Below are 15,645 nucleotides of genomic sequence, written 5' to 3' on the forward strand. Positions count from 1 at the left end.
GGGCAGGGGCGTGGCCTCGGGCGCCGTACTTCCTGGCGCCTGAAGCTGGAGTGGTGGTGCACCCGGAGCACTGCCGGATTGCGGGTGTCAGCTTGGCGGACTACACGGTGCGGGACGTGCGGCGGGCCATCACCGCGGCTAACCCGGCCGCACCTCCGACTCCGGCCCGCCCCGCAGCCATGCCGTGCCCGGCGCCAGCACAGCAGGCGGGGGGTTCGGGGACACAGCCGGCGGCACAGTCGCGGCTGGTGGAGCGGGAGGCGGAGTGGCAGCGTGCAGCGGCGCAGCTGACCACCACGGCGGCGCAGCACTTCCACAATAACCCGGTGGCTCTGGACCCCTGGCTCCACCGCACCTCCGCGGCCGCCGGGCAGCAGAACACGCCGGCGAGAGAACTGCAGTCGTATGCGTCCCCGTCCCAGCACTCGGGTGAGGGGCCGCGGCGCTCCGCGCGGCTGCAGGAGCAGGCGGCGGGCGGGGCGGGACCTAGCACGGGGCCTACCACGGCGGCGGCGGCAGCAGCGGCGGCGGTGGAGGGCGACCCTCGCATGCTGCCCCCGGATGCGTCCCTTCTGCGGGGTACGTGGCGGAGGCTGTGGGACAGCCACGCCAGTCGGGGGGCAAAGGTGCTGGTGTACCGGATGCAACATGCTTACCTGCCTTGCGGGCTGTACAGGGCGGGCAAGGGCATTCGTCCACGGGTGACCACGGGGTGCGGGGGGTTGGGGGCGCACTGTCCTCACCCCGCCTGCGGGCCACCTGGCCCGCGGGCGTGGGCCAGCCTGACGCACATCTTCCTGGAGTGTCCAGCTTATGCGCAGGCGAGGACGTGGCTGCAGCAGCTGTGGGCCTGCGTTGCGCCCCAGGCAGCGGCGCCGCCAGTGACGGACGCGGGCTTCATGCTGGGGGACCGCATGGGTGTGTGGACCTCAGGCCCGCGGGGGGCGGGCGCGCTGCTGTGGAGCACTTTGCGGGCCACCTTCTTGTACGCCGTCTGGTGTGCGTACTGGTCCCGTGAGCCTGCTAAGCAGACGTCGGAGCATGTGGTTTGGGAGGTGATCAGCGAGCTGCGCAGGGTGATTTTGTTTTGAGGAATCATCCTTACAAGGTTGAACAGGGGCAGACGCGCTGCCCCCCTACTGCCGGAAAGCAGCCTGGTCCCCGAGACCAGAACCCTGACAGGGCAAGAAGAGAAGAAAAGAGAAGAAAAACAGAAAACAAACACCTCGAAAACCGCCACCCACCACCCCCATCCATCCCACCCCACCCCACCCCGACCCGGCAGACAGAGCAGAAGGCTGGCCCCCCCGCCCCCCGGGAGGGGTTGCACAAAAACACCGCCAGACCTAACCCAAGCACCAACCTACACCACAGCCTAACCGCAAGAACCACCACCACTGCGCGCCAGAAAAGAAAACACCAGCGCTACGCACTCGCCCCGCCCAAAACCCACCCCACCCCCACAAGTCGGTTGCTTAAGCAACACCTCAGGAGAACCGGCAGAGGAGACACAAGCAGAAAACTAAACGGCCAGATGTGGCGCTGACTAAGTGGGCTCCAGTCCGCTGCAAGACGCGCTGTGCAGGAAGTCCCACAGCCGCCCAGGCGCTGCCACTCCAGCCAGAGCTAGTACTCATGGGCGCCAGACAAGCTGATGATGATAATACGCCACGCCAGCGCATGGAAAGAACCGCCGCCCAAAAGGAAACCTAGGGGGCCTGCACAGGTGATGCAAGCGTCAGCCGCAAGTTCAACTGCGGTGACCCACCCTGAACCTCCTCCACTTCACAAAGCGCGCCACCCGCCGACCAGATGGCAACAAAGTGCTCCAGCTTAGCCGCCTTGAGCTGTGCGGTGAGAAGCCATGCGGTCCCCCAGCATGAAGCCCGCGTCCGTCACTGGCGGCGCCGCTGCCTGGGGCGCAACGCAGGCCCACAGCTGCTGCAGCCACGTCCTCGCCTGCGCATAAGCTGGACACTCCAGGAAGATGTGCGTCAGGCTGGCCCACGCCCGCGGGCAAGGTGGCCCGCAGGCGGGGTGAGGACAGTGCGCCCCCAACCCCCCGCACCCCGTGGTCACCCGTGGACGAATTCCCTTGCCCGCCCTGTACAGCCCGCAAGGCAGGTAAGCATGTTGCAGCCGGTACACCAGCACCTTAGCCCCCCGACTGGCGTGGCTGTCCCACAGCCTCCGCCACGTACCCCGCAGAAGGGACGCATCCGGGGGCGGCATGCGAGGGTCGCCCTCCACCGCCGCCGCTGCTGCCGCCGCCGCCGTGGCAGGCCCCGTGCTAGGCCCCGCCCCGCCCGCCGCCTGCTCCTGCAGCCGCGCGGACCGTCGCGGCCCCTCACCTGACTGCTGGGACGGGGACGCATACGACTGCAGTTCTCTCGCCGGCGTGTTCTGCAGCCCGGCTGCCGCAGAGGTGCGTATGCAGCCCGGCAAAGAAAGCAGGCTTGTCCGCCACGGCCGTGGGCGCATACACACACACAAAGCGCAGGCGCAGGTGACCCACGTCCCAATCCCAACATACCACACGGCCCGCCGCATCCGTTGACGGCGGCTGCAGTACGCAGCCTGGAAGGGACAGCCGACTCCGCGCCAGGATAGCCGTCCCACAGGAATGGGGCGACGCTGCCGGGCTGGCAGCAAGGCAGTGGCGCCACGGAAGGCACGCCCCCTGCGCGGCACGAAGGCAAGACTCCAGCACCGTCGTGTCAGTAGTGTGGGTCTCCTGCACCATCGCCACATCCGCCCCAACTTGCTGTAGGTGCGAGACCAGCGCCCGCGCCTTGAGCGGCGAGCCCAGGCCGTTGACATTCACTGTCAGCAGCCGAAGGTTCGCCGCTCCCACTGGTGGCCGCATTATGAGCCCCCGCCGGCCACGGCAGCGCCGTGGCGGTTGCGGTTGCTGGTGCTGCTGTGGTGTTTGCCGCGGCGGCCGCCACCCTGGCTGGGGGGCGCGCCGCCGCCGCTGGTGCTCATGCTAGCGGCGCCTGAGCTGGGGCCGCCGGGGCGCAATGGAGCGCTGCCCAGGCTCATGAGGCTGGAGGTACTTCGGCTGCGGTGCTGGCGTTGCCGGCGGCTGGGCCCGCTGGCCCCGCCAGGGTCCGCCAGCCCACGCTTAGCCGACCGCAGGGTGCGGGCGTCTAGGAGCACGTAGTCCATGTAGGCAGTCTGCACCTGCTGCGCGGCGTCATCCAGCTGCTCCGTCACATCGGAAGGCAGGGGCGTGTCTGCAGGCTGGGCTGAGTATAGGCGCCACCAGCCAGTGAACTCGTCGTGCAGCTGTGCCAGGACGGCGGTACGGCCGGCCGGCACGCGGCAGACGGCCCAGTCCGGTACGGTGGCGCCCTGGTCACGGAGGTAGGCGAGGAGGCGGCCACCAAGCGTGTCGTGGCCCAGCTGCGCCCACTCAAACCCCTGCACATCTGCGCAGCGGTTCTGGTGCGTCACGAGGTCAGAGCCGATGGCAACACATGTGTCCCGGGTCAGGCAAACGGCCCCGTACTCCGCCTCACTGCCCGCACCCCCACCAGCGCGCCCAGCCGTGTCGGCCGAACCCCCAGCCGGCGCGCCCAGGCCCCTGTCCCTGCCCTTACCACCACCCGCCGGTTGTGACGTTTGCAGTGGCGGCCGCGCCTGGGGTAGCGGCTGGGGCACTGCCCGCCCCACTCCTCCACCCTGGCGCTTCAACCCGCTGCCCCCACCAGCCTGCTGTCCCCCGGTCGGCCGCCCAGTGGGCACACGCGGCGGCGAGCTATCACCGTCCTGCGGGGGAGGCAGCCCGCCGCCCAAGCGCCCTGCCCTCTGCTGCGGGAGCTGGGCGGGGCCACAGCGCCCTTTGGAGCGGGGCTGTTGCTGCAGCGGTGGCGGCGGTGCGTGCGCGGCTGGTTGCACCCGTCGCCCACGCCCGGGCGCCGCCGTGGCAGCGCCATCACCCGCCCCGTCCTGTCCCCCCAGCGTCGCCAGGACCTCATACCGGGAGCCGGTCCGGGGCCTGGGCGGCTGCATCTGGCGCTGCTGCTCCTGCTGCTGCTGTTGCTGTACCCGCCGTTGCTGCTGGAGATGGAGGTCCGCCATGTAGGCCAAGTACCGCTGCATCACAGCGGTCTGCTCCTGATCCCCCCTGGCGGCCGCCCGCTGATCAAAGGGCGGCTGTGGCGCGGGAGCACCACTGGGCTGCTGCTGCGCGCCAGCCGACCCAGCACAGGCAGTACGACGCCTGACCGCCGGTGGCCCCCCCACGCCTGCCGACGGCTGCCCCCCACTAAGCCCTCCCGCTGCCACCCGCTGCTGTGAAGAGGGCTGCTGCTGTCGCTCGGCCCTCAGGGGAGCCGCAGCAGCACGGGTGCTTCCCCCCGCCACCAGATGTGGCAGCGAGGGTGAGGCCACGGCGGGTGGTCCGCGGGCGCCACCAGCGGCAGCCCCTGCGTCACCCACACCCGCCGCCTCCTGCATCTGCACGTCCCCCACGTGGTCAACTATGTCAACACGTTGCCCACGCCGTGACGCCGCCACGCCAGGGCCATCGCCCGCCCCGTCCTGCCCCCCCAGCGTGGCCAGGACCACAACCTGGGAGCCGGTCCGGGGCCTGGGCGACTGCCCCTGGCGCTGCAGCTGCTGCTGCTGCTGTTGCTGTTGCTGTAACCGCCGTTGCCGCTGGAGATTGAGGTCCGCCAGCTCGGCCAAGTACCGCTGCATCACAGCGGTCTGCTCCTGATCCTGCCCAGCGGCTGTCTGCTGATCGAAGGGCGGCCGTGGCGCGGGAGCGCCACTGTGCTGCTGCTGCACGCCAGCCGGCCCAGCACCGGCAGGGCGAGGCCTGGCCGCCGGCGGCCCCCCCACGCCTGCCGCCGGCTGGACCCCGCTAAGCCCTCCCGCTGTCACCCGCTGCTGTGAAGAGGGCTGCTGCTGCAGCGCGGCCCGCAGGGCAGCCGCAGCAGCACGGTTGCTTCCCCCCGCCACCAGAACTGGCAGCGGGGGCGGGGCCCCGCTGTGTGGCCCGCTGGCGCCACCAGCTGCAGCCGCCACGTCACCCAAACCCGCCGCCTCCTGCATCTGCACGTCCCCCACGTGGTCAACGATGTCCGCTGCGGTCGCCATGGCAGCCGCGGGCCTCACCACACCCAAGGTGTTGCCACCCAGGTCGGCGACCCTGGCTGCAGCCGGAGCAGGGCTGCCTGCCGCAGCTGTCGTGGCCGCCCCAGCCGCCTGGGGGGCGCCACGGACCTCCACCTGCATGGGCTCCTCACCGGGCATCTCAAACTTGGCACAGTGCAGGTGAGAGAGCTGCGGGTCCCAGACTGGGCCCCGCACACAGGCAAAGATGTGGTTGGTGATGCCCTGGCCTGCGGGGGCCTGGGGCTCCCCCTTGGGGCCCACGGATTTGGCGCACTGCTCTGAGACCACAAAAGCACACGCCAGGTTAGAGGGGTCCGAGGTGGTGGGATAGCCACCCGCCTGCAGCACCAAATCGGTGCGACCGCGGAAAGCCCCCCACACAGGGCCCCCTACCATCTTGACCGTGACGGTGTAGGTGCCCGGAATGATGGGCCGGGTGTCCACTGGCACGTGAACCGTGAGGACAGCCTGACCGCGCTGGAGCGGTACCGCCAGCGGCGACTTGCGCATGTGTCCGCTGTGAAGGCTGCTTTGCTGGCGCTGGTCGCGCGCCGGCTGAAGGCCAGCCCCGCAAACGTGCGGGAGGGGTGGCCTGTGCTGTGCAGAGAGTGGCCCTGCAAGAGCTGCGGCTGGTTGCCCTGCCGGCACATGGTGTCCAGCACTGACAGGGCAGCACTGGTCACTTCCCGGACGCCGGCTGAGGACAGCTGCTCGCCCTCTGGGAGCCCCGTGGTGGCACCCACCAGAAGGACTGGGTAGGTAGGCAGGCTGGGGCCCTGAGGCTGCGTCGTCAGGTCCTGCACGCCGTGTGCCAGGCTATGCATTTTGTTTTTGAGGAATCATCCTTACAAGGTTGACCAGGGGCAGACGCATGGACAGGGCAAGGTGGAGCTGCAGCCCGGGGCTGAAGAACGGGCTGGCAGTTTGTTTTTGAGGAATCATCCTTACAAGGTTGAACAGGGGCAGACGCGCTGCCCCCCTGCTGCCTGAAAGCAGCCTGGTCCCCGAGACCAGAACCCTGACAGGGCAAGAAGAGAAGAGGAGAGAAGAAAACAGAAAGCAAACACCTCGAAAACCGCCACCAACTACCCCCAACCATCCCACCCCACCCCACCCCGACCCGGCAGACAGAGCAGGAGGCTGGCCCCCCCGCCCCCCGGGAGGGGTTGCACAAAAACACCGCCAGACCTAACCCAAGCACCAACCTACACCACAGCCTAACCGCAAGAACCACCACCACCGCGCGCCAGAAAAGGAAACACCAGCGCTACGCACTCGCCCCGCCCAAACCCACCCCACCCCCACAAGTCGGTTGCTTAAGCAACACCCCAGGAGAACCGGCAGAGGAGACACAAGCAGAAAAATAAACGGGCCAGATGTGGCGCTGACTAAGCGGGCTCCAGCCCGCTGCAAAGCGCGCTGTGCAGGAAGTCCCACAGCCGCCCAGGCGCTGCGACGCCAGCCAGAGCTAAAACACATGGGTGCCAGATAAGCTGATGACGATAATACGCCATACCAGCGCCTGGAAAGAGGCGCCGCCCAAAAGGAAACCTAGGGGGCCTGCACAGGTGATGCAAGCGTCAGCCGCAAGTTCAACTTCGGTGACCCACCCTGAACTTCCTTCACTTCACAAAGCGCGCCACCCGCCACCCAGATGGCCACAAAGTGCTCCAGCTTAGCCGCCTTGAGCTGTGCGGTGAGAAGCTGAGTGGGCAGAGCCGACAGGGTTTCAGGGGTTAGCGTGGCGGCAGTGAAACGCAGCTGCATCACCCTGCGCAGCTCGCTGACCACCTCCCGAACCACATGCTCCGACGTCTGCTTAGCAGGCTCGCGGGACCAGTACGCACACCAGACAGCGTACAAGAAGGTGGCCCGCAAAGTGCTCCACAGCAGCGCGCCCGCCCCCCGCGGGCCTGAGGCCCACATACCCATGCGGTCCCCCAGCATGAAGCCCGCGTCCGTCACTGGCGGCGCCGCTGCCTGGGGCGCAACACAGGCCCACAGCTGCTGCAGCCACGTCCTCGCCTGCGCATAAGCTGGACACTCCAGGAAGATGTGCGTCAGGCTGGCCCACGCCCGCGGGCCAGGTGGCCCGCAGGCGGGGTGAGGACAGTGCGCCCCCAACCCCCCGCACCCCGTGGTCACCCGTGGCCGAATGCCCTTGCCCGCCCTGTACAGCCCGCAAGGCAGGTAAGCATGTTGCAGCCGGTACACAAGTACCTTTGCCCCCCGACTGGCGTGGCTGTCCCACAGCCTCCGCCACGTACCCCGCAGAAGGGACGCATCCGGGGGCGGCATGCGAGGGTCGCCCTCCACCGCCGCCGCTGCCGCCGCCGCCGCCGTGGCAGGCCCCGTGCTAGGCCCCGCCCCGCCCGCCGCCTGCTCCTGCAGCCGCGCGGACCGCCGCGGCCCCTAACCTGACTGCTGGGACGGGGACGCATACGACTGCAGTTCTCTCGCTGGCGTGTTCTGCAGCCCGGCTGCCGCAGAGGTGCGGTGGAGCCAGGGGTCCAGAGCCACCGGGTTATTGTGGAAATGCTGCGCCGCCGTGGTGGTCAGCTGCGCCGCTGCACGCTGCCACTCCGCCTCCCGCTCCACCAGCCGCGACTGTGCCGCCGGCTGGGTCCCCGAACCCCCCGCCTGCTGTGCTGGCGCTGGGCACGGCATGGCTGCAGGGCGGGCCGGGGCAGGTGGTGCGGCCGGGTTAGCCGCGGTGATGGCCCGCCGCACGTCCCGCACTGTGTAGTCCGCCAAGCTGACACCCGCAATCCGGCAGTGCTCCGGGTGCACCACCACCCCAGCCTCCGGCGCCAGGAAGTACGGCGCCCGAGGCCACGCCCCCGCCCGTTCCCCTGGTGATGCTGCATCGTACGCCGCCCGCTCTTTAAAGGTCCACAGGTGCCGCGGCTTGCGATGCTGCAGCACACAGGCAGGCTGCCACGCCCCATCCACTGCCGGGGGCAGCACGCCAGGCCCAGGCTCCAAGAGCCGCCCCGTGTAGTGGACGTAGGACACAGCCCCCGCAGCGTTAGCCACCCACAGCTGGTCCAGGCTAACCCGCCACTGTGGCGGCGCCGCTGGCGGCTGAGTGGCTGGCTGCGGTGGATGCTGTTCCACACCCGCGCTCCGCACGTGGCCGACCGCGGCCGCCAGCCGGGCAGGCAGCCCCGCTGGCGCCGGCGCGTCGCTGTACACCCACGCCCACGTGGTGGCGGAGTCCGGGCGCACATGGGTAAGCAGCGCCCGGGTGAGCATCTTCCAGGGTTGCCGGCCTGGCTGGGCAAGGAGGGCGAAAGTCTTAGCTTGCAGGGCAGACAGGAACGCAGGCAGGTCGACGTGGTTGACACCCCCGTCCTTGTACGGCAGACATGCCGTTTCCCGCTTTGGCAGCAGGAGCGGGTTCCCGTGCGACACCAGGCCGGCGTCCTCAGCGTGCATGGAGCGCGCAGCAAAGTGGTCCACCAGGTCGGTGAGCTCCTTCAGCTGCGCAGGCGACGGGTTGAGGAAGCTGAAGTGGTAGGCCAGCTTCGCCGCCAGCACCTGCTTCGCAATGTGCACACGGCCAACGAGAGTCAGAGACAGGGCAGCCCACAGACGCGCCACAAATGCCATGCCGCGAGCCCGCCGGGTGTACAAGTCAGCTGCAGCCGCATCCGAGTCCCACGACAGGGGCACACCCAGGTGCGTCACGGCGCCAGTGGTAAACGGCACCCCCGTGTGTGGGCAAGGGCCCGTCAGGTGCGCAAACCTGCCAAGGCCCATGGCCTTGCTCTTGTCCGGATGGACACGGGCGTTGGACGCGCGGCAGAACAGCTGTACTGCCGCCATCAGGACCGGCCCGTCCACCGCCGGGTCGCGCGCCGTGAGGGTCGTGTCGTCAGCGTGGTGGGCAGCAGGCGGCGCTGGCTCGCCGCTGGGTAACAGGGGCGTGCGCAGTGCCCCTTGCTCCACCTGCCGCCGCAGAAAGGACGTCAGTGGCTGCATCTGGATGACCCACAGGGGTGGTGAGGCGGTGCTGCCCTGCGGCAAGCCGTTCAGCACTGGGAAGGCGTCAGAGAGCATCCCGTTCACACACACGCGGGCAGAGCCGTTGGCAGTGAGCAGGCGGATCCAGCGCAGCATGCGCGGCCCAAACCCAAGTCCCTCCGCGGACGCATACAGCCACTGCCGGTGCACCCGGTCATACGCCTTTTCAATGTCCAAGAAGTACAGCGCACCACCCTGCCGTGGCGTGCCGTCCGCGCCCACGTCCAGGCGCATCCATTCGATCAGGCCTTGGAGGTACAGCGCGTTGTCTCCAATCCAGCGGCCGGTGATGAACGCGGTCTGCAGCTCATCCACAACTGCATCCAGGGCGGGCTGCAGGCGGGCGCTGACGGCCTTGGACACCATCTTGAAGTCGCAGTTGAGCAGCGTGATGGGCCGGTAGGACGCCAGCTCGGCGCGGTCCAGGCTTTTGCCCTTGTAGATGAGGGTGATGATGCCCTCCCGCCAGGAGGCGGGCAGCGCCGCCGCCATTTCACCGCCATCGTGGGCGTCTGCAGCGGCAGCAAAGGCAGCAGCAGCAGCAGCACACAAGCGCGGACCCAGCAGCGCCCAGAAAACCTTGCTGGTCTCGGGGACCAGGCTGCTTTCAGGCAGCAGGGGGGCAGCGCGTCTGCCCCTGTTCAACCTTGTAAGGATGATTCCTCAAAAAAAAAAACCTCGTACGGGACCTCGTCCGACCCAGGCGCTTTACCATTGGCGGAGCCAGCCAGCGCTGCCATCAGCTCGGCATCACTGAGGGCGCCGTCACCGGACCCCTCTGCGGCGGCGTGCAGATCCGCCGGAACCTTGCGGTCAATGGCCGCCAGAAGCTGTTGCTGCGACGCCGTACAGACCGGCTGCACGCGGAACAGGCCGGTGGGGCTGGTGCTGCTGTACATGGCTGCAGCGGCTGCGGAGACAGTGTTGCGCGTGCCCGGCCCCGTGAGCGCCACAGGCGCCGGTTGCCCCGGCACCTTCAAGTGCGTGATGGGCTCCTGCGCGCCGGCTGCTGGCTCGTCAGCCTGCCGATGGAACCAGCGAGTGCCCCGCTCCCCATGCTCCTCCATCAGTGCAGCGCGGGCATTGTGGCTGGCCGCTGCGGCAGCTGCCCGCTCCTCCCGCACCGCCAAGTTGGCCATGGCCGCAGCCTGACGCTGCGCGGCGCTGGCACCCGGCCGGTCGGCCAGGGCAGCAGCCGTGTCTGCGGCCAGCACCACGCCATGCAGCCCGTCCCGGGTCTGGCGTGCATGCCGACGGTGGATGCTGGTGGCGGCCTCCCGCAAGAAGAACTTGTCCGCCTCCCATTGCGTGCAAGCGCCGTCACCTGTACTGGTCACAGGATTTGCGGCAACGTGCGCCTCCAAGCACTGCTCGAGCTCCAAACGCAGCGAGGGGTGAAATAGCAGGTATGTGGGGAAGCGCAACTGCTCCCGGTGCGCACGGGGCAGGTCGGGCAAGGACAGGGTGAGCAGCACACTGTTGTGGTCCCCAGGCGCCCCATACGTGCGAGCGACATCCACCACCCACGGCGCCGCGGTGGCACTGACATACCACCGATCCAGGCGTGCGGGAGTGGCTGGCTTGGGCGTGGCCGGATGCGTGTAGCCCTTGGCGCCGCCACGCTTGCTCGCCCAAGGGTCCACCAGTCTGAACTGGGCGAGGAGGCTGGCAAGTTGCGGGGCACCTGCAGCACGTGATGGGCTAGGGGCCGCCTCCTGACTGGCATCGGTGACACAGTTCCAGTCCCCACCGACAACAAGCACCCTGTCCGAGGCCAGGTGGGTATGCAGCCCGGCAAAGAAAGCAGGCTTGTCCGCCACGGCCGTGGGCGCATACACACACACAAAGCGCAGGCGCAGGTGACCCACGTCCCAATCCCAACATACCACACGGCCCGCCGCATCCATTGACGGCGGCTGCAGTACGCAGCCTGGAAGGGACAGCCGACTCCGCGCCAGGATAGCCGTCCCACAGGAGTGGGGTGACGCTGCCGGGCTGGCAGCAAGGCAGTGGCGCCACGGAAGGCACGCCCCCTGCGCGGCACGAAGGCAAGACTCCAGCACCGTCGTGTCAGTAGCGTGGGTCTCCTGCACCATCGCCACATCCGCCCCAACTTGCTGTAGGTGCGAGACCAGCGCCCGCGCCTTGAACGGCGAGCCCAGGCCGTTGACATTCACTGTCAGCAGCCGAAGGTTCGCCGCTCCCACTGGTGGCCGCATTATGAGCCCCCGCCGGCCACGGCAGCACTGTGGCGGGTGCGGTTGCTGTTGCTGCTGTGGCGTTTGCCGCGGCGGTCGCCACCCTGGCTGGGGGGCGCGCCCCCGCATGCAGTGTTGGCCCCACCTGCAGGGGTGCGGTCCGCTGCCAAGTCTGGCAGTGGGCGGTGATGCCCAAACGCAGGCCCCCCACACGGCACGGCATGTGCTGCTGTGGCCGCGCCGTGTGCAGGTGTGCTGTATGGCTGGTGTTGGCCCCTGGTGTCTTGGCTGCGCTGAGACACCAGGCGGAACAGACCAGGATCACCCAGCAACTGCATAGCTGCCCAAGATCAGCACTCACAGGGCATCACAGCAGGGCGGGCGCCAGGCAGCCAGGCGCCAGGCAACAAGGGCACGAAGACGAGCCACACCCCAAAAAAAACAGCCAAGTGCTGCAGGGCTCCCCCGACCGCCACACCCAAAGCATCCTGCTGCACGCGCGGATGCAAATGACCAACCACAAAGGTTGATACGCCGCCTGCTCCAAGCTGGTGAAGTGTGGTGCTCGCCGAGATGTTAAAATGCCGACAAGCGAAATGTCGCCAACTCCACGGCGACGCTCCTGAACCGCCAGAATCCTATTCCATAGCGATGTCGAGTTCCAAAGCACAAGCCGGCATAGGCTGAAGGGCGCTGGAGAGGGAGTGTCGCGCTACAGCTGCAAAGTGGACTGACGAAAAACGAGCACGCCCACAAATGCAAACTGCTTCACAGTGGTTCGTAGGCCTTAAGAAGCCTAAAACAAAAGCAAGCAAGTCAAACAGCGCGAGAGAAATGCCGTCGACTGGTTCAAAGCTGTGCAGAAGGAAAGGAGGATGCAAGAATAGCAAGAGAAGAGAGTAAAGTCTGCCCTGTCCCTGACTCTCGTTGGCCGTGTGCACATTGCGAAGCAGGTGTTGGCGGCGAAGCTGGCCTACCACTTCAGCTTCCTCAACCCGTCGCCTGCGCAGCTGAAGGAACTCACCGACCTGGTGGACCACTTTGCTGCGCGCTCCATGCACGCTGAGGACGCCAGCCTGGTGTCGCACGGGAACCCGCTCCTGCTGCCAAAGCGGGAAACGGCCTGTCTGCCGTACAAGGATGGGGGTGTCAACCACGTCGACCTGCCTGCGTTCCTGTCTGCCCTGCAAGCTAAGACCTTCGCCCTCCTTGCCCAGCCAGGCCGGCAACCCTGGAAGATGCTCACCCGGGCGCTGCTTACTCATGTGCGCCCGGACTCCGCCACCACGTGGGCGTGGGTGTACAGCGACGCGCCGGCGCCCGCGGGGCTGCCTGCCCGGCTGGCGGCCGCGGTCGGCCACGTGCGGAGCGCGGGCGTGGAACAGCATCCACCGCAGCCAGCCACTCAGCCGCCAGCGGCGCCGCCACAGTGGCGGGTTAGCCTGGACCAGCTGTGGGTGGCTAACGCTGCGGGGGCTGTGTCCTACGTCCACTACACGGGGCGGCTCTTGGAGCCTGGGCCTGGCGTGCTGCCCCCGGCAGTGGATGGGGCGTGGCAGCCTGCCTGTGTGCTGCAGCATCGCAAGCCGCGGCACCTGTGGACCTTTGAAGAGCGGGCGGCGTACGATGCAGCATCACCAGGGGACCGGGCGGGGGCGTGGCCTCGGGCGCCGTACTTCCTGGCGCCGGAGGCTGGGGTGGTGGTGCACCCAAAGCACTGCCGGATTGCGGGTGTCAGCTTAGCGGACTACACGGTGCGGGACGTGCGGCGGGCCATCACCGCGGCCAACCCGGCCGCACCTCCGGCTCCGGCCCGCCCCGCAGCCATGCCGTGCCCGGCGCCAACACAGCAGGCGGGGGATTCGGGGCCCCAGCCGGCGGCACAGTCGCGGCTGGCGGAGCGGGAGGCGGAGTGGCAGCGTGCAGCGGCACAGCTGACCACCACGGCGGCGCAGCATTTCCACAATAACCCGGTGGCTCTGGACCCCTGGCTCCACCGCACCTCCGCGGCAGCCGGGCTGCAGAACACGCCGGCGAGAGAACTGCAGTCGTATGCGTCCCCGTCCCAGCAGTCGGGTGAGGGGCCGCGGCGGTCCGCGCGGCTGCAGGAGCAGGCGGCGGGAGGGGCGGGACCTAGCATTGGGCCTGCCACAGCGGCGGCGGCAGCAGCGGCGGCGGTGGAGGGCGACCCTCGCATGCCGCCCCCGGATGCGTCCCTTCTGCGGGGTACGTGGCGGAGGCTGTGGGACAGCCACGCCAGTCGGGGGGCAAAGGTGCTGGTGTACCGGCTGCAACATGCTTACCTGCCTTGCGGACTGTAAAGGGCGGGCAAGGGCATTCGGCCACGGGTGACCACGGGGTGCGGGGGGTTGGGGGCGCACTGTCCTCACCCCGCCTGCGGGCCACCTGGCCCGCGGGCGTGGGCCAGCCTGACGCACATCTTCCTGGAGTGTCCAGCTTATGCGCAGGCGAGGACGTGGCTGCAGCAGCTGTGGGCCTGCGTTGCGCCCCAGGCAGCGGCGCCGCCAGTGACGGACGCGGGCTTCATGCTGGGGGACCGCATGGGTATGTGGGCCTCAGGCCCGCGGGGGGCGGGCGCGCTGCTGTGGAGCACTTTGCGGGCCACCTTCTTGTACGCCGTCTGGTGTGCGTACTGGTCCCGCGAGCCTGCTAAGCAGACGTCGGAGCATGTGGTTCGGGAGGTGGTCAGCGAGCTGCGCAGGGTGATGCAGCTGCGTTTCACTGCCGCCACGCTAACCCCTGAAACCCTGTCGGCTCTGCCCACTCAGCTTCTCACCGCACAGCTCAAGGCGGCTAAGCTGGAGCACTTTGTTGCCATCTGGTCGGCGGGTGGCGCGCTTTGTGAAGCGAAGGAGGTTCAGGGTGGGTCACCGAAGTTGAACTTGCGGCTGACGCTTGCATCACCTGTGCAGGCCCCCTAGGTTTCCTTTTTGGCGGCGGTTCGTTCCAGGCGCTGGCGTGGCGTTTATCGTCATCAGCTTATCTGGCGCCCATGTGTTTTAGCTCTGGCTGGCGTCGCAGCGCCTGGGCAGCTGTGGGACTTCCTGCACAGCGTGTCTTGCAGCGGACTGGAGCCCGCTTAGTCAGCACCACATCTGGCCCGATTAGTTTTCTGCTTGTGTCTCCTCTGCTGGTTCTACTGGGGTGTTGCTTAAGCAACCGACTTGTGGGGGTGGGGTGGGTTTGGGCGGGGCGAGTGCGTAGCGCTGGTGTTTCTTTTTCTGGCGCGCGGTGGTGGTGGTTCTTGCGGTTAGGCTGTGGTGTAGGTTGGTGCTTGGGTTAGGTCTGGCGGTGTTTTTGTGCAACCCCTCCCGGGGGGCGGGGAAGCCAGCCTCCTGCTCTGTCTGCCGGGTCGGGGTGGGGTGGGGTGGGATGGATGGGGGTGGGTGGTTGGTGGCGGTTTTCGAGGTGTTTGTTTTCTGTTTTTCTTCTCTTTTCTTCTCTTCTTGCCCTGTCAGGGTTCTGGTCTCGGGGACCAGGCTGCTTTCAGGCAGCAGGGGGGCAGCGCGTCTGCCCCTGTTCAACCTTGTAAGGATGATTCCTCAAAAACAAAAATCCAGCGGCCGGTGATGAACGCGGTCTGCAGCTCATCCACAACTGCATCCAGGGCGGGCTGCAGGCGGGCGCTGACGGCCTTGGACACCATCTTGAAGTCGCAGTTGAGCAGCGCCCCTAGGTTTCCTTTTGGGCGGCGTTCCTTTCCAGGCGCTGGCGTGGCGTTTTATCGTCATCCGCTTATCTGGCGCCCATGTGTGTTAGCTCTGGCTGGCGTCGCAGCGCCTGGGCGGCTGTGGGACTTCCTGCGCAGCGCGTCTTGCAGCGGACTGGAGCCCGCTTAGTCATCAGCGCCACATCTGGCCCGTTTAGTTTTCTGCTTGTGTCTCCTCTGCCGGTTCTCCTGGGGTGTTGCTTAAGCAACCGACTTGTGGGGGTGGGGTGGGTTTGGGCGGGGCGAGTGCGTAGCGCTGGTGTTTTCTTTTCTGGCGCGCGGTGGTGGTGGTTCTTGCGGTTAGGCTGTGGTGTAGGTTGGTGCTTGGGTTAGGTCTGGCGGTGTTTTTGTGCAACCCCTCCCGGGGGGCGGGGAAGCCAGCCTCCTGCTCTGTCTGCCGGGTCGGGGTGGGGTGGGTGGGATGGATGGGGGTGGTTGGTGGCGGTCTCGAGGTGTTTGCTTTCTGTTTTCTTCTCTTTTCTTCTCTTCTTGCCCTGTCAGGGTTCTGGTCTCGGGGACCAGGCTGCTTTCCGGCAGTAGGGGGGCAGCGCGTCTGCCCCTGTTTAA

At 67.8% G+C, this 15,645-nt stretch overlaps 1 protein-coding gene across 1 annotated transcript; it reads right to left on the minus strand.

The window, feature by feature from the left end:
- Positions 1 to 1,089: 1,089 nt before the first annotated feature.
- On the minus strand, positions 1,090 to 5,991 carry CHLRE_20g751447v5 (uncharacterized protein). Its single transcript, XM_043072869.1, has 3 exons — positions 5,868 to 5,991; positions 2,880 to 5,679; positions 1,090 to 1,970 (listed from the first exon to the last, which is right to left on the minus strand). Exons 1-3 carry the CDS (start codon positions 5,946 to 5,948, stop codon positions 1,834 to 1,836), a joined length of 3,018 nt encoding a protein of 1,005 aa, XP_042914199.1. The 5' UTR covers positions 5,949 to 5,991; the 3' UTR covers positions 1,090 to 1,833.
- Positions 5,992 to 15,645: the final 9,654 nt, after the last annotated feature.

Source organism: Chlamydomonas reinhardtii, assembly GCF_000002595.2.
Source record: "Chlamydomonas reinhardtii strain CC-503 cw92 mt+ unplaced genomic scaffold scaffold_20, whole genome shotgun sequence".
NCBI classification, from domain to species: Eukaryota; Viridiplantae; Chlorophyta; class Chlorophyceae; order Chlamydomonadales; family Chlamydomonadaceae; genus Chlamydomonas; species Chlamydomonas reinhardtii.

Excerpts from the sequence above, each read along its gene's own strand:
- CHLRE_20g751447v5 (XM_043072869.1), bottom strand. The coding sequence starts at position 5,948 with ATGCATAGCCTGGCACACGGCGTGCAGGACCTGACGACGCAGCCTCAG. Across the intron at positions 5,680-5,867 it reads CTACCTACCCAGTCCTTCTG|CCGGCGCGCGACCAGCGCCA; the intron begins GTGGGTGCCACC and ends GCTGGCCTTCAG. Across the intron at positions 1,971-2,879 it reads CCACGGCGCTGCCGTGGCCG|CTTATGCGCAGGCGAGGACG; the intron begins GCGGGGGCTCAT and ends TGGAGTGTCCAG.